The sequence below is a fragment of the Lygodium microphyllum genome, chromosome 7 (genome assembly GCF_053477565.2).
Source record: "Lygodium microphyllum isolate KBCC chromosome 7, Lygodium_microphyllum_v1.1.10, whole genome shotgun sequence".
Taxonomy (NCBI): Eukaryota; Viridiplantae; Streptophyta; class Polypodiopsida; order Schizaeales; family Lygodiaceae; genus Lygodium; species Lygodium microphyllum.
Genome location: NC_141141.1, coordinates 129,983,851 through 130,007,183, shown reverse-complemented (window position 1 = coordinate 130,007,183; position 23,333 = coordinate 129,983,851). Strand labels below are relative to the sequence as shown.

Genomic DNA, 23,333 nt, shown 5'->3' with positions numbered 1-23,333 from the left:
AAAGATTATTAAGCTTTTAAGCTTAAATTCACTTATCTATCTTCTTTGGTCTGAAAAAAAAAACGTGTTGATGAAGAAGCTTCCCGAGTGGTCCTTCGCTTCCTGAGAGTGGTCCCTTGCGATCTAACTACGTAGCAGGGGGTTTTGCACCGCCAAGAACACGTTGGTAATTACAGATTGCCACGAGACTGATTGTAGAGCTTGATCATTCCAGGAGCTCTGCCTTCGCGCGAGATGGTAAGCGATTGGAAACCCTTGATCTCAGCTTCGCTCTAATACCACTAGTGCACAGATCAGATGTTGTATGCATGTGTAGCGAGCGTTGGAAGGTCCCCAAGAACAAAAGAACTCTACTTTTGCATAAAAAACAAGAGAGAAGATTTGCACGACATAAAGCAAAAGACTAATTGGGTAAAATCTCCCCCCATGCCTTGTGTGAGCGCTCTACAAAAGCATGTATTGATATATTATTAATCTCCAAGCTCAAAAAATAGCCCAATTTACAATTAACACACTTTAGCTTTTGTGTTTACTTTTGTCCCACTAAAGAATTAAAGATATTGGGCGTCCAAAGAGTTGGGATGTGCCCAAATACAATGTCTAATAACAAATATTTAAATCGTGTGCCCATGCGCATACAAAATAATCAATAAATATTGAGCACTTCAATAAATAAGCGTGTCAAAATAAATATTGGCACCGCACCTAAGATGTGTGCCCATCAAAAATGATAATTTCTTCTAAATAACTTGAATGCACACTATTGCCCATTGCTTTCCAACGCCATTGCTGCCTCCTCTACACATCAACTGAAGCATTCACAATTGTTAGAAAATAATAAAATTAAACCGACAAAAGTGAATACCTAGCAGTTTTCAGCTACAAAATAAATAAATTGGTTAGAACTCAATCCTAACCTTAATTTATTGCGAGTGCGCACTCTAAACTCATAAAAATCCATTAATTTAAATATGTATTTTGTAGAATCACCCGCCATGGAATCACCCACTTGCACATTAAATTAACAAGACGTCCGAAAAGGACAGGTATCCCCATCGACTTTTTGCACAAGGAATTCACCTTGTGTATGAGCTCCAACAACAAATATAATTTTACAGAATCCACCGTGGAATATGTCTCCTGGCATCAATAATTGATTTGATAATACCCTTCAATCACTATCCAAAGACTTCAAACTTGGTTTAAAAGTGCCAGCAAATTGAGCCTCAATGGCTCCCTTGATTGAAGCATATGTTATACTTAAAACGTAGACCTCAAAGTATTTTGATTTGTACCTCTTTTAGATTTTGCAAGCAAGCATTAATCTCATGGTAAGCATTGACTCCTCAAACCACGAGATCCCAAGGATAATGCTTTGATATCTTTTGAGAGAGAGACAGACAGAGACAAAGATAAAGAATTTTAGTGGGTACCAAGCGACCATGATTCTCTATTATTTCTACCTATATATGAATTTACAATGTGTACATACACAAGAGGTTCTCATCAAGCCATTGGCCACTAGCCTTCATTTCAAAATGTTTGGCCCCCATCGGATGCATAAACTTAGTTGATTGGGTAGTCTTTGAGTATACATCATAGCAAAATGTCAAGGTCTTGATTTAGAACATCAAACTTGAGGGTCCCAATAATTCTAAGGCCTTCCCATAGACATTAATTTAACACTTCTCCGAAAGAGACCACTTTGTAGTCTTCAAGGACAAGAGTAATCAACATTGCACTTGGTTTAAGGAGTGGTAGTTATTGAAATATCAGAGTGGGAGCATGAAAATGTATGCACAAGAGGGAAAAGAGAGCTCAAGTACAAGAAAAAGATCTTGCTTAATAAGTTGCTCAAGTACAACTAAGGTGCACTTTCTCATCTACTTGAGAGTGACCTTTCAGCTATTTAAATAGCCTCAAGGTGGCATTGGATTACATAGCATGTAAATACACATAGTTGGCTTCCAATTCTTTTGGTACTTCAGGGGAGTTAGGATCGTGGTTGTTGAGGTAGATGTTGAGTTGGTGCTACCTTCCTTTTGACTTCTTTTCTCCTCATCTAGACAAGATTGTATGACACCTTCAAGTATAGGATTTGGTACATTTGTCAGGGTAGTTAAAAGAGTTGAAAAGACTTTTATTACAACATTTTAAAGTATAGCAATGGCATCTTCTTCAACAAGTGGAGCTTGAACCAAAGCTAATTGGGCCATTAGTTCCTTCACGTGGGAAATGAACTTTCCCAAGTCTTCTCCTTGCTTGTATTCCAAGCTCAAAAACTATATTTCAAGGAAGATTTTGGGGTTCTTTCCTCTTGCCCCGTAGAGTTTTTTGAGCTCACCCCACTTCTCCTTTGTAGTTGCAATTTGATCAATATGGTGGTTTAAGGATTCATCCAAGTACAACATTATTATGGCTTGGACTCTTTCATCATCTTCTACACCCATAGGGTTGGATGGATCAATGGCCTTGATCCCCTTGATGGAGGACCAGTAGCCCCTCTCCATCATTTTATATTTCACTAATACTTGCCACAGATGAATGTCTCTTTTATCAAACTTGTGGATTTGAGACTTTACATCAACATATGCCATGATAAGAAGGTCTTATTGACTAGCAATGCTAATATCTAATCCTTTACAAGGTAGGCAATAAGAGTGGAAAGAAATGAAATTATATTTTAAATTGAGTAAATAGCAAGCTGAAAGTAATTGATGTGTAATAAGACAACTAAGATTAGATGAAGAGATGAAACTAGTCTATGTGTTTATATTTGACACATAGCCTTACAATGGTCAAGTAAGATGATGATAGTTAAGCACTTAATGAATATGCTTAGGGCCTAAAATCCTTCACATTGTTGAGAGTAGCCAACAAGCAATGATCAAAAGTTTGATCAGCAGTGTTTAAAAACACTAGTATCTAAGCTTAGTGAAGTGCTTGTGTTGGAATCTGATCGAATGTCGACTTGAGAGTCACCTTTGGGGCAAGAAGCTCTGAGTTTTGAGCTTCCAAATTTGCAATGAGCTTAAATCTTGATCAATAAGTGATTAGAATCGCAGTTCATGACTTCAGTAAATGAATAAAACTAAAGTAACCAAGCTTTAAGCTTTTTGGCTATGGCTACCAGACAGTTGGGGTTTTGCCAATAGTGGCCAGTAGAGGAGGAATTTTGGGAAACCCTTTTAGGGTTAGATAGCCCACTCGGGGGGCTAACAAAGCCCTGTGAAGCCTGCCAATATTATGCCCTTTGTAGCATGTGGGTACTTTATGAACTCGTCGTTGTCCAAACTACACCTAAAATGGGAAGAATGGTAATGTTGGGCTCCTACATGCGCAATGTTGACCAAGGAGTGACTAGCAACTGCATCTTGAGCACAAGGAGAAGTCTCGAGAAGAAAGCAAGCCAAGATATGCCTTACTTTGGCCTCACTAGCTCCTCCAAGGTCTGCAGCTTCAAATTGGCTATGGAGGTTAAGAGATATGGTTGAGAAATGAACTTCTCATGTGCACTTAGGTTGAGATATGGATAGGGGAAGCTCAATGGATCAAAGGCAGCTTTGATATAATGTTGAAATATCAAAGTGGGAGCATGACAATGTTTGGACAAGAGGGAGAAGAGAGCTCAAGTACAACTAAGGTACACTCTCTCATCTACTTGAGAGTGACCTTTATGCTATTTATATATCCTCACTATGGGCTAGGATTCCTTGCCCATCAATCCATTCACACCTCACCTTCCCTCATGCACCATTGCTTAGATAGGGTTCCCATGCTATACTTTTAATAATAGCTACTTCTATAGCCTCAAGGACTATAGTACTCTATTACCCCATTCCCTTACAACAATGTTGGTTTGGGTACTATCATGCTATGCAAATTGTCATGATCAATCAACTAATCCTAAACAATTTACAAATAATGAGCTAATCCAAAACAATAATGTAGGAAGCCACCCAACTAATCAAGTTCATCGGTCCTTAGGATGGGGTTGTCAAGACCTCCATCCACTCCATACCACATCATGCACCCAACATGCTTTAATTATATAAGCAAATATACTACCATGTTGTTCTCACATATACCTTCAACTTCCTTAATTATCCTATTACATAAGGTTCATCTCACAATCCTTGCAACACACAACAAATAATCTATCATTAAATAACAATTCTTTTTTTAAAAGGGTTCATTACCTTTATTACAGTCCCTACGTGACTCCTAATTGCCATGAAGATGTTCTTATAGACTATGGGGTTCACTGAGTACTCACATCCCTATCATAGGCCAATGATGAATTTAGTTGCTCATAGCCCCTCTAAGCTTTTTTGCCTAAGACATGAAGTAATCATTCGCTTTGAATTTTTTGCATCACTTCTCTCTCACCCTTGGATACTCAATAACTTATCTCATTCTCTTTGGCATTCGTATCAAACCTTGGGCATAGTTTATGTACCTATGGCAAATTGTGGGTCATGTAGTTTATATTTACTAGAATATTGTTATTGTAGTCATAAGCACAATCATAAATCAAGCATAACTCGAACAAGGAATATATTACTTCCCATAATGACTAAAATCCTTTCCAAGAATGAGAAGTATGCATGAAAAATAAGAAGAATAATAATTTATCATGATGTTCAATGCTTTGTGTGATTTTTAAATGACTAGAACAAGAAAATGTATATTCACATATCACTACTAAACTATCGAAGTGATATCTTGATACACATGTTTGTTGGATGCTTGAAGTTGCTTACAACTATGGAAAGCTACATACACATGCTCTTTCTTTCCTTGACCTACCTAGACACACAAGTATCCATGTGTAGCCCTTTACATTTATGTGTATGCACATACACACTTGCATAGATTTTTACAATCCACCCATTTGTATGGGCACACCATAGAAAAAGTCCTAATCCAATACATCCCCACAAATGTATACAAACACCTAGAGCCTTATATCTCAAACAAATGTGCATACATAAACTTAAATTCCCAAAACTCCAACATTTGCACATGTATACACCAACATGAATAGCATGCTACTTTGCTTGCATCTTTTCAAGCACCCATATATCCAAACCCTCACATGTACACCCCTTAGCACACATAATAACCGCTTTAAGAACTACACATACTTATGTGAGTGAGGTAGATTAGCTCTACAAAATATCCATGTCTCCTTATGAAATCATGAGAAAATAACTTTATGTACAAATTGTTTGGCTTTAATTTTATGTCAATATAAATACTTTTTATGGCTCTCAAAATGTCGTTGAATTGGAGAACCAAGGTAGACACATGCAGCCAAGAGTGATAGTGAAGCAAACATGTTATCAACTTGTTCTAGAGAAATTGATTGCCTAATAACAAGACTTCCATGCTACTCGCTTGAGTTCATTCTAATACTAGCATTTATTAGAAGAGAGATAATGTTGATACATGAGAACATGCTAAATTTTATCATCTTTACATACATGTAACTTAGTTCATAGTTTTTGCAATGCAATTTTGAAGATAAGATCAATCATTCATCACAATTTTGATACGTGAGAACATGTTGAATTTTATCATCTTTACATACATGAGATAATGTTGATACGTGAGAACATGCTGAATTTTATCATCTTTACATACATGTAACTTAGTTCATAGTTTTTGCAATGCAATTTTGAAGATAAGATCAATCATTCATCACAATTTTGATACGTGAGAACATGTTGAATTTTATCATCTTTACATACATGAGATAATGTTGATACGTGAGAACATGCTGAATTTTATCATCTTTACATACATGTAACTTAGTTCATAGTTTTTGCAATGCAATTTTGAAGATAAGATCAATCATTCATCACAATTTTCATCAACTTCTAATAATAATTGCATTACTTAATTTGCATAAAGTTGTGTACCAGGTGACAACCTAAAAAGTTGATATTCATAACATAAAGTAAAAAAAATGGTAATGCAAACTTACTCTATATTGATTGAAGAACCATATGCCATCGTTGAGCACATCAACAAGAGGCACGATCAATGTCCATGATAATTGTCAAAAGAAAGAAGTAAACAAAGACAAATGTCCATGATAACTCAAAAGAAAGAAGTAAACAAAGACAAATGCGAGAGAAGAAAATGCTAGAATGATAAAAAAGATGTATGCATAGCATGAGACTAGGCATAAGCAGTTAACATACATGGAATATAAAACCAGACCAAGGAATTCGAGTCTTTTTCATTTTATTTATTTATTTTGGGGAGTTGTGCGAGAATTGAGTGAAGTTTTTTATTATGCTTTCTTATGTTTTGCCTTACAATTTTATACAAAAAAGTAAATTCATTCCATAAATTATTATTTGCTTAAAAAAAAGAAGAGAAAATTGAATCGCCAAAAAGCAAACTATAGCTAGATGTGTAAAAAGGCATACAATAGGAGGGGATCAAAATTGCAAGCTCCATTCATGAATATTTTAACCCAGTAATGCGATTTAGAGGCTACTAGTTTTCTTTGGTGAATGCAAGCACAAATTGTGTGCTTCCCTTAATAGTTGCCTTGGAAAACACTTTTGGCAGTAGATAGAAAACCCTTTAACTCAAAATTATAGAGAGAGTCTATTTTCATGACTAAAAGTTTTATAAAATTTAACGTCTCAACAAATATTCTTTTGCAAGTTTTGAAAGCTTAAAATTCAAGGTTTTAAACATTATTTTTAAAGCTTCGAAAATATTTCTCAAGATTTACATATCTTTTTTATATTAAACCTTAGTTTATCATAATATAATCTTTATAGTATTTAAGGTTTTAGACAAATTCCTTTAAAATTTTGGAGGTCTCAAAAATTCAAGGTTTTAAACACCTTTCTTTGAATTTTAAAGGACTTTCACAAAGTTTTACCATTCATTTTACATTAAATCTCTGTTTTTCACCAAGGCTGTGCAGGTCTGCTGAAGCACTCTTCCCGCGCTTTTGGTAGGGTCTGCTGCGCTACAATGCACCGCCACCTGCATGCGAGAAGATGGCGAGCTTCTCTGGCAATGCGTAACGTGCCTGCATTTGCTTCAGACAAAGCAGAAGAAGACGTTCGTTTGGCTGATGAGTCGAGGATTGATTTCGACGAGCGTTGGGAGAGCCTTGGCACCTACATTTCGGCGGTACAGTCCGCAGATATGGTAAGAATAGCCTATAACATATGCAATAATCAAGTCTAGCACCATGTTTCCTAGTTTCCACAACGGGCAATTTGTAGCTTGTGCAGGCACTGGTAATTGCTAGCCACGCTCTTCTTGACAGGTAGATGCATACCCTAACATATGCAATAATCAAATTTAGCAGCCTGTTTCCTAGTTACTACAAAGGGTAATCTGTAGCTTCTGAACTTACTCCTTAATTGAGGAAAAAATCAATCGAGTTTCTGTTGGACTTTTCAAAATAGATTTGTTGGGCTGAGAGGTCTGGGTAGTCTTTTGAAATTTCATCATGATGGGGAGAGATCATTGCCATGATTGATCTTCAATGAGAAATTCCCGCAGCACACTCACCATTGTCACTTGTTGCTTTGAGCTGAAATTGAAAAGCTACCATCAGTAGCTAGTTATTGGCTGTTTCTGCTTGTCTTTGGCTATATATGTCCCAAAGCTCAGACTTTTTAGTATCCTTGCTTGCCAGCCCAAATCCATGATCCTAAGTTCTAGGAACACACATGCAGACACACAACATGGTTAGACATTGGTACCATAGGCATAAATTCTCTTTAGGCTCTACGTTTAGGTGACAGTACCACCCATAAATTCTAGCAAATGCAGCAACTGGTAACTGGTTTTCCATGTTTGTGTAAAAGCTAAGCCTTCCATCACGAGAGAGAGAGAGAGAGAGAGAGAGAGAGAGAGAGAGAGAGAGAGAGAGATTTTCACATATGTTTAGTTTCACTAATCCAAGTGTGTGGAAAGCACAAACCATGAGGCTTATACAGTCCCCCAAAGTGAGTATTCAAAGAGAAAAAAAATCCCTCCCATGCAAGAGGGTAAAAAGTGTATGATGATAGGGTGCATTCATACCAAAAACAACTAGGAGAAATAGTAAACATAAAGCATTTAATAAACCCCCTTGTAGGAAATGATGTAAACATGTACAAGGGTGTAGCAGATCAAACCCCAAATAATAATGAGCCCAAAGCCTTGTGTAAGACTGAAACACGTTTCTAGATAGAGTGTTTGTGAATATGTCTATGTTTTTTTTGTAGGCATGTAGACGAAGTCCGTCTCTTTGCATTGAGTCGTTCTTTGATAGAATGATAATGCACCTTAATGTGCTTCATGCGAGCATGGAATATCGGATATCTCACAATTGTCAATGCACTTTGATTTTCATCGAAAATGCATAAGCAAATCATTTTCCAACATGTAGCTTGGCTAAAAGTTGTCTTAACTAAACATTTTTTAGTGTGGTTGTAAATGCCATGTATTCAACTTCACATCACTAGATGCCCACTGTCCACTGTTTCTTGTTGAGCTATGATACACGTGTTAGAGCACAACGAATGTGAAAGTGTAGAGAGAGAGAGAGAGAGAGAGAGAGAGAGAGAGAGAGAGAGAGATTTTACGAAAAAAAAAAGAGAGAGAGAGAGATGTTCCTTTTACGAAAAAAAAGAGAGATGTTGAAGATTACAATGAATGTATGCTAATTATGAAGGTAGTATGTACAAATGATTGTAGAGTATGAATAGCTGGAGCACTTAGGTCTTAAGCTAAAGAGGTGCATTGCTAATTAAACCTTCATTAGCTCATTTTAAACAATCCCAAAACTCAAAATGCCCCAAAGTTCTCTATGTCCCATAATCAAACACCTAAACTTTTGGTTGGATCCACATCTATAGCAGAGAGGTTGCTTAAGTCATCTGTCAATTTTATTTTGCACATCTATAGACTCTCCATCAATTGGTGCCTATTAGAGTATGCACTTTTGGATGGGTGGGTAGGCTAGACCGGTAGTGTGGACAAGGTGGACATGGATGAAGGTAGCACCATGAGGAGAGGCAACGGGTAGTAGTGTACATGCAGTTTAGGCGATGAGCAACCTGTCTGAACTTTGGGAAAGAAGGCAGGGGAGCAAAATATTGAGCAAGGTCAAATGGTGGTCAGGGCCAATCATAGGCAGTTAGGTAGTTGGGCTATCTACTATTGAGCTAGAAATGCATTATAAACTGATTAGCTCTTTAAAACACCCCCAAAATATGTAAATTACCCAAATTTTCATTAAATGGTGCGTGGTCCTAGAGAGTGTCTGTGTCCCATAAGCCAAAACCCTACTTTGAGAGGATCTACTCATCTATAAATAGATAGGTTGCCCACCACTTAGTCTCATCCCTTGTCTTGTAGGTTTTCAACCATTAGCTCTCCTTCCATTGACTATCCAAGCGACTATTGCCACATCATCACAAGCCCTTGGCACCCTGTTCACCACTAGCATCTTGTTGTCCAACCTCTTTTCGAGCATCATACAACTTACATTTATTGGCATAGGCTTTAGTCTACTTTAGGTGATTACATTGTTGTATTTACCAGTCTAGTGGTTACAACACTCGGGATCCATCTTCGGTGGATGTCACGCTTGACTACTCCCTCGCCTCGATCCCATGAAAGCCATTGGTTGTTTGTTAGCTGTGCCCTTGAGCATCTTTTACACTCTTTTCTTCATTTATAGCATTTATTTATTCACTTCAAAGCTATCTTTCTTTTGTGTTTGTGTTTTGTGCTTTGTTTTTACTTTTTTGTGCTTTTGCATTTGAGTTTAAGTTCTTCGTGTTTTGATTGTGGTTGTAAACTCATTGTTTTCTTTTGCAAAACCTACCATATCTCCACATGGTATCAGAGTTGGTGCTCTTCTAAAGAGTTGTTAGCAATCATGTTTGTTATGCATTGTCATCTCTTGCTTGCGAGCTTCAGTTTGAGTTAGATGGGGATATTAGGAGCTTTTACATATTTGTCATTTGGTTTGACGGAGGAGTCATCTCATTGTAGAGTTTGTATCTGTTGCCCTTGCCACATTGTGAGTGGTGCAGACTGTTGTGTCAGTATTAATGTTGCCACATTAGCATTTTCGACACAATCAATTGCTGCTGACTGCATTAAACCTGATTTTTCAGCAGCCTTTGATGCTGGTTGGTCAGATTTGGGGGGTTTATGGCTATTTATAGTCCCCCCACTAGTTGGCAGATCATTCTTCTCTCTTCCTTGGTAGGTGCTTTGTTGGTTGTTGTAGTCTCCTCCATCAGTGGCATGGACAGCAGGTCAGATATTCTCTATCGCTCGTCGTCTCTGTCTTTGTCACCATCATCATCTTTGTCATTGTCTGTGTTGTTGTCATCATTTCAACTTGATCCAGTGCCGTTACTGAAGCCTTGGGCTGTGTGTAGGGATCGATTAGTCCACTCTTTTGTACGCAGCTCTTGTCTTCAGTCAGTGTAGATTTTTTCTTTCTTCTCTTCTTGTCTCTCTTTTTCTCTCTCTCTGTGTTCATGGATTGCTCGATACATTATGTGCTGATTCAAGATTGCTCAAACCCCTCTATCTTTGGGTTGTTTGATGCTATTTCAAGCTACTCCTTTAATGGAGGCTTTGTTGAGTTACTTACTATAATTATTGTTAAATCAAGTTATTACCACCCTCTCTGAGGAGAAAGGCTGGTTTCAAAATGAATGTTAAGAAGCACTAGAAGCAAATGAAAAAAGGAAGTGTGCAACAAAAGACTTAAAGAAGTGTGGCTAGGCCTAAAGGAAACTGCTGTAAATCAGAGGAAATACAACAAATCTAACATTCAACCATCTACAGCAAAAGGGATTTCCATGCGAAGGTTGAAGATCTGATTTGTCTCCTTGAGTACTCAAAGTCGAGGGGCAACTTGGGGATAATTGCTACTGGTCATTTGGGGCAGCAAAAAATTCCAGATTTTAGAAGAGATTGCACTTGATGAATAGATGATTTTGGGAACTCTTGGATGTATCCTTGAGCTCACAGACAGTGAGGCCCACTGATTTCTCAAGGATCCAGCCTTTCCCTTGGTTGTACAACACTTCATGAACAAAACCAGCATTCTCAGCATGCTGTCCATGTTGAGATGCCCTCAGATTGATTTAGAAGGAAGTCATGTCAATGTCCTGCTGATCAACCATGAAGAAAAACTGATTTTTCTTCTCTTTCAACTCTCAATTTTTGAAGATACCAGTGGTTTTATTGCATAGTAAGTATATGCATGTGCATGATCTTGTGAGAGTTAGAAATTCCTCTCCTCACTCTTGAGTTGATTGTAACTGCACTCATCACTAAGGGACTTGGTGAGCAGTGTGCCCTTGGCTATAAATCTCGGAACAATTTCCATATGTAGCTCCAAGTGTTTGTTCTTTTCATTTTGTTGAAATAGCAAAGATCAGAAATAAGTGAATATTATAATTATCAAGCATACTGGATTGCCTGGGGCTCTCTCTCTCTCTCTCTGTGCGCAGAGAGAGAGAGAGAGAGAGAGAGAGAGAGAGAGAGAGAGAGAGAGAGAGAGAGAGGGGGGGGAGGGAGGGAGGGAGCTGTATTGACATTGAAGGAAACAGTTTGTTGTTTTCAGGCTTTTAAAAGAGAAGCTTTGGATCGATTTTCATCATTTCTTCTTATTGTGGCACCTAGTTCAGAATCTTTTTTCAAATGCCCAGATGCTTTTACAATCTCTATCAGTTCTGGAACAAAGGATATCTCACTCAGAGTCCAGGATATTCAGGTCCTGCATAATTTGTTGTTCTCAGAGCTTACGACTTCTGTCTCTTTGCTTTTTTGGCCTAAAAGTGAGGGAAAAGAACACAAGCCCATCTTGTTCTCAAGACCTTGTGAATATGAGTTTGAAAAATTGGCAGTACTTGTGGAAGTTCTTCGTTGCTGTATACGAATGCTTCCCCTCCTGGAATACAATACAGGGCTGAGTCTTGGTGCTGCAGAAACCCTAGCTGTGATTCTCAAAAGGTTGTGCTGCCCATCAAATGTCTATTTGCTTGGTTTGTCCCATTCAATCGGGCAACAGAGAAATCAGTTGACAGAAGCATTGGTTGGCTCAATTGAGGTGAAAGAGAACAGATACTTTGCAAGCAGGCTTGAGAAGCACAATTTGGCTGCACCATGGAATCTCTCGATGGACCTTTGTATGAAGCATCTACAAGAGTGTTTATCAAGCTACAAGCGGACTGAGTTTTCAGTGCTTAATCATACACGAAGTAGTGATATGGGGTCCAAATCACAGAAGGAACAAATGCATGTTAACACATCACAAGTAGCATGTTCACTGCTGGAGGTAATTTGTTTACTTCATGCCTCATACCTAGGTCAGTTTCTCATTGTTTTCTTCTTTTACTGTAAACATTGTGTTTTTAAAAGCTGCATTTTTGGAATCCAGTATTTGTGTACTCATGTCCGGCATTTCAGGTGTTCATGGATGAGCTGTTGCTACAACCAAGCTTAGCAGATACTTTTTGGAATTGTGAAGGAGATGATGTATGGTCATTCAGTGGGCTTTCCTGTGGTAGATCCATGAAATTGAGCTTTGAAGCAGCTGTAGCACACTTTCTTATATCAGTTTCTAGTTACAGCTGCTTTGAGTTTCTTCATGACTTATCTGATATCAGAAGTTGGCCAAATACTGGCTCAGGTTTGAGTTTACCTGCAGCTGTGTTGCTGTTTGATTACTCAGTGATCAATGCACTCCATCTCCCGTGCACGTTTCTTGTGCATATTATGCAATTTTTATGTAGATTGTTGGACATTGGTACAAACTCAACTTCAGAATTGCCAGGGGCAATGCTTCTGAGTCTGGCTGCATCTGTTCTGGAAACCTCCACAAATTTATACTTTAGGCACTGGGCATTAGATCCTTTTCCCATGAATTGGGAGGAGACTGAATGCTGTGGGTTCCTTGACTCCATTTTTACCACTTTTGTTGCAAAGTTTGGAGGGATGCTAGAAAGGGGTAACACAAACACAGACTCTGAGTTGTTGGAGATGCTGTTCAGCAAAAAGAACGATACATTGACTGAATGGTTTCTCCTTCAGAATAGCTTGTTGACAAACTTCAAAATGGATGCTGTGCATGCAGTGGATGCAAATGTTAATACTCCCCATCGATATTGTAAGGCTCTACGGATTTATAAAGCAGGGGGATGTGGGACTACTGTCTGCATTCCACAGGGACAGGAACACATGATGCAAGCATATGGCAACTGCTCAGATTCTTCAAAATATGTCTCTACTCTATCAAATACAGCCCTGCTTGTTTCTACATTACAGCTGATCAGTACTTCATTGACACGGTTGGTTGCAGAGGCTGAAAAGGAAGCTATAACATTGAAAACTCAACACGCTTCTTGGGAGTCTGATCCTTGTACTAATGCAGCTCTGTATATAGATCATGCTAAAGAAGCATTTAAATTTTGTTCATCAAAGGAGAGAGAGACATTAATCAGCAATGTGAATTTGCATCCACTTTTAGAAAAGAGGGTTCGAAGGCCTGATGATGGGATGTGCCATGCTTTGACATTTTTTATGGAGAGGCTTTATGTTGGGTTTGAGCAAGGTGCTCCAAAAGCTTTGCGCAAAGCATATTGGGATGTATTAAATTCTTTAGTGACGCTTTTAAATTTCTCAGATCAAAGAAGAAATGCTGTAGATCCATCACCAAGCGGGCTTCCAGATCAGGTATGATAATTGCTTTGTTTTCTTAAATTGCAAGCTCAAATCTTGGGATAGGGCAGAAAGTTTCTTCAACTGCAAAACCTTGTCATATTAATTTTGAAAGTGGTTGTATTGTTTGTCAGCTGAAATTGGGTACAGGTAATGCTAAAGACATACTAGACACATGAAATGTTGATTAAATGGAAAAAGTTCATAAAAGCTATTTGGATCCTTCATAATGGTTGGTTCTTGATGCAAAGTCTCAGACAAATTGTTTTATAGAAATGTACCAGCACAAACGAGAGTTGAAAAAAGAGGTGGCCTTGAAAGGCTGTCTCCATGATCCTCATTAAGACATTTTCTGCAAAAACTGCAAATTCATAGCTCTTCATATTAACGTGCCTGTTTTCTGAACAATCTGTAATGCTATGAATAATACTTTAATGTGTAGGATGATGCATTCACATGAAAAATGTGAAGGTAAGATTATATGTTAGTTTGACATCAACATTTTATGTTTGCTGTCTGTTTTCTCAAGGGCAGTTATCGGAATGCCATGGTTGGGCAAGATATGTTCAGATTGGAACAGGTGATGCTGAGCAGGTAGGGAGAGGTACAGAAGGTGGGGCATCAAAGGCCGCGTGGCGACTTGAAGACCATTGCTTTTTGCCATTTTTTACTATCTTGTCTGTCCATTGCTTCTTGGAAGCATGATGGTTCACCACAATCTGTTAACATGACATAATCAGCCACATAGTTTACTCCAGGAACAAATCTATTTGGTTGTTTTTGCACATTAGTCGACCTACGGACCGAGTGGTCAATATTTGCTGGCTGTTCAGCCTATAAATTTGCATTAACAACTTGTTGTTTTGTAGGTGCAGCTTACTCTATAACTAGTTCAGGTTGTTCCAGGTGCACATGTTCTTGCTGAATTTGCGGGACATTATGGGCAAGATCCTGTTGATCATTTACAGCATCATTCCTTGCATTTTCAAAGACATTGTCAGTAGGTATTTGCTGCTGTCTAATGGGCATTCTTTGCTGTCCAATTGGTATATCCTCTCGGAATACAACCCTTTTGACTTCCTCTGTTCTTTCGAGCTGTTTGTGCATGTGATCTTCTCGGAAGATGACATCATTGCTGCGTACTACTTTTCTTTTTTCGGGATCCCATAATCTATATCCCATTTTACCTTCATCACTATATCCTAGGAAAATACATTTACATGAGTTTGGCTCAAGTTTGTTGCGTTTTTCCTTGCGTATGTGCACAAATGTCTCGTAGCCAAATACTTTCACGTGTGCATACGAAGGTGGCTTGCCCGACCACGCTTCTTGGGGAACTCCCCTTCCAAAGACCTATCTGGTGATCGATTAATCAAGTGTACGGCTGTCATAACAGCCTTTGCCCAAAAACCATGGGTAAAGCAGCATGTGATAACATTGTACGGACCTTGTCTTGAATGGTGCGATTTATACACTTTGCAACACCATTTTGGGGCGGATTATGAGGAGCAGTAAGCTCCCTCTTAATCCCTTTGCTGTCACAAAAGTCTTGAAAGGCTTTGGACACATATTTTCCACCATTGTCAAAGCAAAGGCATTTTAGTGTATTGTTGGTCTGATTTTCAGCAAGTGCCAGAATTTTTTTAAATTTATTCAAGGCCTCGTCTTTGCGACAAATTAGATAAATCCAAACTTTGCGTGTGGCATCATTAACAAATGTAATAAAATACTTCTTTTTCCCTAAAGATAACCCTGGCATTTGACATACATCTGAATGTACTATAAGGGTGAAGACTTTAGAGAGATATTTTTTGTGTGATGTTTGAGTATGTTTACCATAAATGCAATGATCATACTGTTCAAAATCAGCATACCTCAAACACGGTAAATAACTCAAACGAGAGAGCACTTTTATTCCAGATTGACTCATGTGTCCCAATCGGCTATGCCACAAAGAAACACTTGGCTACTTAGTTATGGCGACAACGTGGTTACACACACTAGATACATGCAAAGGATACAGAGTATCACTTTTGGATCCCTTGGCAACAATGCGGGAGCCCTTACATATTTTCCATTTGCTATTTCCAAAGGTGGTGTGATAGCCTTCATCATCTAGTTTCCCTGTGCTTATCAAGCTCTTCTTGAGTTGAGGTACATGTCTCACATTATGCAAGACAAACATAGAACCATGCTGAAATTCCAGTTTCACACTGCCAATGCCCTGCAATTTTACATGTATAGTTATTTCCCAAGTGGACAACACCACGTACAATACCATTGTAGTCAGAGAACCACTCATGATGTGGTGTGACATGAAAGGACGCACTTGAATCGAGTATCCAAGTGTGAATATCATCCTCAGAATCTGCAATCAATGCATGTGTATCCAAAGAAGCTAGAAGTACATCACCGTCACTGTCATTATCATGAGTGACTATATTAGCCTCTTCTATTTTCAGATTGCTCTTTTTGGCATGTTGGTTGTCCTTGTTTTCAGCCTTGTCGGCTTCATTGTTTTTGTTTTTACCCTTCTCTTTCTTCAGCTGAAAGCAATCCCTTTTGTAGTTTCCCTTTTTGCCACAATGATGGCACTCTAGATTCTTTCCACGAGATTTGTTGCGCGCTCAGTCTTCAGAACTGCTCTTATACTGAAATCTGTTTCTAGTGTGTAATGCATTTGAAGACTTGTTTGCTGAGTTGTTCTGCCTATTGAGTTCTTCCATCAACGAAAGAACTCTCCACATCAGAGTATAACAACTGAGCATTCGAATTACTCAAATCTGTCCTGAAACTATCAACTTTCAGATAGAGTGCATAGCAAGAAGGTAGCTTTGAACTCTTCATCAATATAAAAATCCAAAGCAATCAGTTGATTGAAAATTGAGTTAAACTCATTCAAATGTACAAACATGGTTGTACCCTCTTTCATGCGAAAGTCCATCAGTTTTTTCAGCCAATAAATCTTGTTGGCTGCACTTTTCTGAGCATACAATTCTTCAAGCCTTTGCCACATTGCATATGCTGAATTCAGCTTCTCAATGTTGAAGAGCAAGTTGTTTGACATTGAGAGCTCGATGGTAGAGCGAGCAAGCTCATCCAAGTCATCCCACTCGTCTTGTTCCATGTTTGCTGGTTTGATTCCCTTTGTTTTGATGGGCTTTACATGTTTCTTCTGCACCAAGACATTATAGCATAGTTTTTGCCAGATTGCAAAATTATGGGCACCCTCAAGCTTCATAATGTGCAAAAGATTATTGCTGTCACTTTTTCCAGCCATAATTTGCAGCCCCAAATTAACTAACTAGTCACCAAAGGCAAGCCCAAATATGACACAAGTGACCACAATGCACACGAGTATCAACCGGCAATGAAAATCCCAAGATTGCAGAAATTTTCAGATCTGCAAACTAGAATTAAAAAAATGTTGTTTGTTGCACTCCTCAAGCAGTTTTTGACACAATTAGAGACCAAGCCACCAGTTACATATGAAATCCCCAAAATTTCGTTGCAATTTCTGCTCCAAAAGTACTCTCGAGCACAAATTTGACAATTTGGGTCAAAAGCCCTAAATTTTTGAGGATAATCTGTTCAAAATTGAATCAATTCAAGTACCTAAGTGCATATACCGGGCAATTCTTGCACAAATTGATGAAATTCTGCAAAAGCCCCAAATTTCTCGGGTCCGGTGTGCACAAATTTCACTGAAATTGAGGGGAAAATTTGCACCGGTTTTGCAATTTCTAAGTCGGATTGTCCACTTTTGCATTAAAGTCCCCAAATCCGGGAAAAGCCCCAAATTTTCGGAGTAAATGTACACAGTTTTGTATTCTGTGCTTGTATGCGCGAACATCTGATAGGGAAAGGAAAGGAAAGGAAACCCTTTTTAAAAAAAAATCAGATAAAGAAAAAGAATCGTTGACTACTAGCGAATGGGTCTGTGACCCGCCTTGTCATGGGTGGCCTATCGAACAGGTCACCGCCTGTCCCGTTGGATTAGCCCGTCTGGTCATCGCGTCCTGCTCGTCGTGTCCGCGTTGAGCTCGGTTGTGTGTCGCCTGGGCTTGGTCTCCTGCAGCCTGTTGCCTATAGCTTGCTACCCGTCGAGCCTGTGTGCAAATCCTGCGACACCTACAACACTGCCCACTAGTCTGAGTGTCTCTCCTGCACTTGTTGGACATTGATGACTAGTGCCTGAAGCTCGTGCTGGCCTGTCATGCTGCCTGATGGCTGTATCATTGGCTTCAGGAAGCGTGCGCAGCCTGCGAGCTCTGATACCAGTTTGTTGTGAAGGAGATGAGGGTGTAGGGAGTTGAGAGTAGTAGAGAGTGAGAGTGAGCTTGACACAATGGGTATTTGGTACAATGACTAGTGTACCACATTTTAGGTTTTGAATATATATAAAGTACAAAGTGTAAGTGTGCTTTCACACTCAAACACAATAAGAGGCATGGCGACCCTTTATTCCCAACAGTTTTTCTCACATTTTCCTTGAGAATATTGCTGAGAACAATCATTTGTAAGGGGGGAAGTGTTATGTCCTTGGACATTTTGATAGGCATTAGTAGCATTGGTCATGGTGGCTACGAAGTGGCTTAGTGTGAATGCACGAAGGACATTTTGGGGCTAAGGTACCCCAATCCTATTTATAGGACTTAAGGCCCTATTGTGTACATTCATTGAGTGATCACCACTCTTGGACTCTTGGCCTATTGGTCGACGCATCTATACACTAGGATGGTGTGGGCTGGTGGTATGGGACGCCAACCCTTGGAATGCAATTGTGACTTGGAGTGCTGCTAGCTCCCAAGCTCGGGGGTGAGGCCGCTTTGCTCTGTGGCTAGGAAGTGAGTCCCTTTCATGGTGAGTTTGGCTTGTGTCGTGTCTCGAGCGCATGTTGGATCCTAGGGGGACGCTTTAAATAGGCAGTTGGATCAGACAGGCAGAGGACAGAAATTCTACAAATGCAGCAGGTTGGTGACGATGTGGTAGGCTGGCGGCAGCCTGATTAGCAAAACGTAAAGTGTGTGATGACATGGTAGTTAGGTTGGCAGCTAGTAGGACCAAACGCAGCAGTTGCTTCCATGTGGCAGCTGACGACAATAGGGAGAGGGTGTAGCACCAGTTGCCTAGGCTAGGCAGCAGTAGATGAGGGCTGAAACAGTCCAATTTTGCATGGGAAGGTAGAGGAACAAGTACCGGTGGATGGGCGGCAGTCTTGGACATCTCTCGCTGAGATATCCTGGACATCTCTCGCTGAGATATCCTTCATAATTGGAGAGGTGGTTGCTCCATGCATCGATATTGTTCGCTCCACCCTTGTTGTGCCAGCTTGATGACCCTTTTCCTTTCTTCTTGTTCTTCTATGATTTCAGCTGGCCTCATAATTGGAGAGGTGGTTGCTCCATGCATCGATATTGTTCGCTCCACCCTTGTTGTGCCCGCTTGATGACCCTTTTCCTTTCTTCTTGTGGATTGCTGCTTGATATTTTTTTAGAGTTTCTGTTCATGTAGTATGTTGTTCTGACAGCCTTTTGGCTCTGAGGGGGTTGTTGCCACTCAGCTTGGTTGGCCTGAAGGCCTGATGTAAAAATTTCCATAAATTAATTACGCTTTTGAGAGAGAGAGAGAGAGAGAGAGAGAGAGAGAGAGAGAGAGAGAGAGAGATGATGTATATGCAGACTTTGCAGGCTTTCCAAATTGGTTTAAATAGTGTAAGAATCATACAATCAGTTGAGCAAGGTACAAAAGAGGTGGAGCCACTTAGCAATGAAGTTAATGTGAATCAACCCATTTCTTCGATTCCACAATCAATCAAGCAAGATCCAAAAGAGGTGGAACCACCTAGCAACGAAACTAATGTGATTAAATCCACTTTGGTGGAGCTTGCCAGCAATGAAAATGATGTGCAGAAACCCATTTCAACTGTGTTACTGACAAAGAACTATCAGCACAAGCGTAATAAGATTATTTCTTCAAAAAGGGATGTTGAAAGGTAAGCTAAAATTTTCCTCTTGCAACGGCAGATTGAACTGACTGTGGATCTTTGAATTCAAGTGGAAATTTCCGACTCTGTTAACATATGTTAAAATAAGATCCCATATGATAGGTAAGATTTTGGTTTGCTAACAATGGATGAAACTGGATATTGTGGCTGAGTGACATTATGACAAGGCAACACTGGTTTGAGATGTGCTTGTTGATTGTTGGTGCCAGCTTTTTGAGAGTGAATTCTAAGGTTTCAAGGAATCTTCAACTTTAAGGATGTGGAAGTTCACATTTGTTTTTACACTCCAATGTCCAAAATGGGGTTTTACTATCATATTTGGGTACATTCTTGCTCACCAATAGCAAAGAGGTTTGTCAGCCTGCTTTTCAGCATGTGGTTGTGGTCTATCATGTGATGCATGAGGCTTAAATCATGGCTTCTCTTGTGGTAACTGATACTCATTAGTGTGAGCAGTTAGCACATTATACTGTTGTGGTACTATTCATCTACCCACTTGAGCTAATGGCTACAATGCTTGGATACAAGTCCAAGAATGTTACTAGGTCTTGAGACCTATCTCCACTAGCAAGTGTATTCATTAGGAATCAAGTCCCTTTTAAATGAGTCAAAACCACAAGGTTGCGTGTTGGAGAAGTATGATAGTTAGGATGATGGGGTAAGCAAACTTACAAACCAGTCTTGTTATGTGACAGTCCCAAAAACAAATGATTTAAGCAAAAGAGACGGGAATAATATGGAATAAATGCTCTGGTCCATCATATTCTACAATCAGTTGATGCAAGCTCCTCCAAGACCTTCTCCTGTTGGTTGAACTGTTAGCACATGCAGCTCCTCAAACATTATTGGAGCCTTAACTCACCTCATGCTCTCACAGTTCTCTCACTGTGGCTCAAAGAAGAGAGTACTCATGAGAGTAGAACACCATGAATTCAAAACACCCTTGCCAAAGGAAATGTAAACACTTCATTGAGATTTGGGAAGCATAGTCTAAATACTAGTTGCAACCGTCCAGCATCTGCCACCTACCATTTTCAAAGAATACTCCAAAATGAATAAGGGGAATCTAATCACTATTCATTGACAACCATTGTCTAGATATTAGTGAAACTATCCAGCAGCTGCTGCCTACGTTTTCCAAGAGTACTTCAAAATGGAACAGGGCTCTCTATAAAAAGCTCTTTATGAGGTTGGCTGCAGATTGTGGTTGATTTTCAAAACTGGCAATTGGACTCCCAAACTGTGCTATATCTCCTATAATATTTGTGGAACAATGTGTGTGTTGAATTTTAAGCCTACTGGGTACCCTTGTTGGGTTTTTACCTGTTGGTATGCCAGTTCAATTTGGAAGGTTGCCCATTGACTGAGAACTACAAAACTGCATTTGTGGATTAGATGTGTAGTAAAAACGATTGTGCTGCATAGCCATCGTCACCAGCCATTACCTGCTGGTAGGTGTAGGACAGCTTGTTCTCTTTTATACACATGGCCCTCTCCACCTTTTTGGCAGCTTTGAGAGTCCTAGAGAGCATCTCATTATGGTGGAGACTATAATTCCCTATACAGCCATCTCCAACCTTTTTTATGGTCTTCTGCAGAATGCACAGCAAGCATCAACTGCACTATGTCGCATGTTTCAAGAAAAGCCAGACCTGGCCCTTGAGCGAAAGAATGTTGAGGCTGTTTCAGCTTTCTTTTCAGGTTCGCAGTCTGTCATTATCTTCTGCAGCAGTGCCTACACTCAAGGTCTCTGTAGCCCTTCTGAGAGTGCCTTAATAGCTTGGGGATGATGTGACTGACAGGATAAGATGGTAGAGAATGTGTTCAGCGTGCTGATAGATTTCTTAAGATTAGTGCCATTGTTACCATAGTTTATCAAGTCTACTTAAACCCCTCTCATAGGATGCCAGCATACATGCTAATTGATCTCTTAGAGGGTTTGTAGTCTCAGTTTCCAGGGCTTTTTCCCAAGAAGTTTTTAAGAGGTAATTATCACTGTAATTAAGTTCACAACATTTTACTTAGCAAAACATATGGAGATCAACCTGTATTCTTGCAACTTCATGATAAAGATAATGGTCAAGAATGTTATGTTAATGTTTTCCGAAAAAAGAGGGAGTGAGGCAGCTTATACACAGTGGTGTGTAGATGGGTTTGTTTATTCTTGCTTTTCTGGGACTTCATTTTTCTTTATTAGCATCTAAATGTGAGATGGGCAGCATTGTGTGTGATGCTTCTTTGCTCAAAGATGTGGTTTCTGCAGTTAGTGAATAGCTTCTAACTATAACCTGCTTGTGCTTTTCTGTTCTTCAAGTGAAAAGCACTTGGCCTTATACCACATCTAAGGTGCTAGATTTTCACAGGACTGCAAGCCATTCAAGTGCATTTAACAACTCATATTTGATTCTGAGTGAACTGCTCTTCATCTTGCAGGCCAAAAAAATTATCAAATGGCATATGTTCAGAAACCTTGCCAGTAGCCACAGGTAGTGAGGAAGATAAAGGGGTCACTCCAAGGAGCTGCTTGAAAGATGGAGATCCCTACATTCAAGAAGTCCTAACAAATGCAGGTAAAATCGATGGAGATTGCTTTGATGATCTCAAAGACTTCATAGTCTGCAAGGATGGTAGGGACTATTCAATATGGATGGAATCTCGCCACAAGAAACGGGAGAAAAAGCATCGGAGGTCCTTTTGGAAGAGGCTGAGAGCAAAGAGGGCACTTGTAGCTCTCCTTTCTTCAAAAGTGCCAAGCAATGAGGTTCTCTAGAGCTCCACTGCTCACTGCCCAGTCCTCTGTAACATATGAATTTCTGCTCTGCAGTTCCTCAATGTTATCATGTAAATCATTGTAAAGGATCTGGAGATGATTGATTTGTAATGTATTTTAGCTGCTGTCCATACACTAGCAATCATTTTCAATAAAAATATGCATGCATACCAGACATACAATTGTCATGTTCTTGGCATGAGCATATCTATAAAGGAGCTATGTACACCTTGGCATTCAGGTTTCCTGATTTTGAAGTTTCCTATTATGTTGGAAAACTCAGATGTCTCAGTCCTTTTTTTAAAACATTTTAAGAGTTTATAATGAACATTGGCTATTGCATTGAATAACAACGATGCAATATTCGAAAAACATGGTTAAAAATAGAATATCTGATGATACATAAAATCTCCCATGACAAAGCAAGAATACGAGGAAAGATGAATTGAAATTTGTTTCAGCCTTGGCTTCTCCATTTCTGGATGGGAAGTTCAGTGACAAATTTATTCATACAATCACACAACTATGAAACATTCACTTTCTGCATCAAATTTCTAAGGTTTTGCTACTTGCTACAATCATGGCTGTGAGGAAGTGCAACACTGTCTGGATGAACACTGGGATATATTGCACGTTGAAGTTATTTACATTTCCCCTGAGCTTTCCATGAGTAGTGAAGTTGTGCTGCAGTGTTAGGAATGATGGTTACGCTCATGGTCTAATATGGATTCTTCAAGGTTTTGCAGCAACTGAATGAGATTGTATTCGCATAGTCAATGAAATTGTGCATGTAAGGAAGCAAGAGGATGCTCCCTTATACAAAACGGTGTTGAGACG

The 23,333-nt window shown here is 39.4% G+C and overlaps 1 protein-coding gene across 2 annotated transcripts; it reads left to right on the top strand.

Annotated features, from left to right (window-relative positions):
* Nucleotides 1–6,915: 6,915 nt before the first annotated feature.
* Nucleotides 6,916–22,809, top strand: LOC148033951 (uncharacterized). 2 transcript variants are annotated; one of them, XM_087681929.1, is made up of 5 exons: nt 6,916–7,182; nt 11,624–12,337; nt 12,469–13,734; nt 19,401–19,714; nt 22,160–22,809. In XM_087681929.1, the coding sequence occupies exons 1-5, from the start codon at nt 7,003–7,005 to the stop codon at nt 22,494–22,496; spliced, it is 2,811 nt and encodes a 936-aa protein (XP_087538055.1). In that variant the 5' UTR covers nt 6,916–7,002; the 3' UTR covers nt 22,497–22,809. The 2 variants fall into 2 exon arrangements, with proteins under 2 accessions (XP_087538055.1, XP_087538057.1); XM_087681931.1 differs by having other exon boundaries at nt 19,410–19,714; nt 22,160–22,807.
* Nucleotides 22,810–23,333: the final 524 nt, after the last annotated feature.

Excerpts from the sequence above, each read along its gene's own strand:
- LOC148033951 (XM_087681929.1), top strand. The coding sequence starts at position 7,003 with ATGCACCGCCACCTGCATGCGAGAAGATGGCGAGCTTCTCTGGCAATG. Across the intron at positions 13,735-19,400 it reads CAAGCGGGCTTCCAGATCAG|ACTTTGCAGGCTTTCCAAAT; the intron begins GTATGATAATTG and ends ATGTATATGCAG. Across the intron at positions 19,715-22,159 it reads TCAAAAAGGGATGTTGAAAG|GCCAAAAAAATTATCAAATG; the intron begins GTAAGCTAAAAT and ends TTCATCTTGCAG.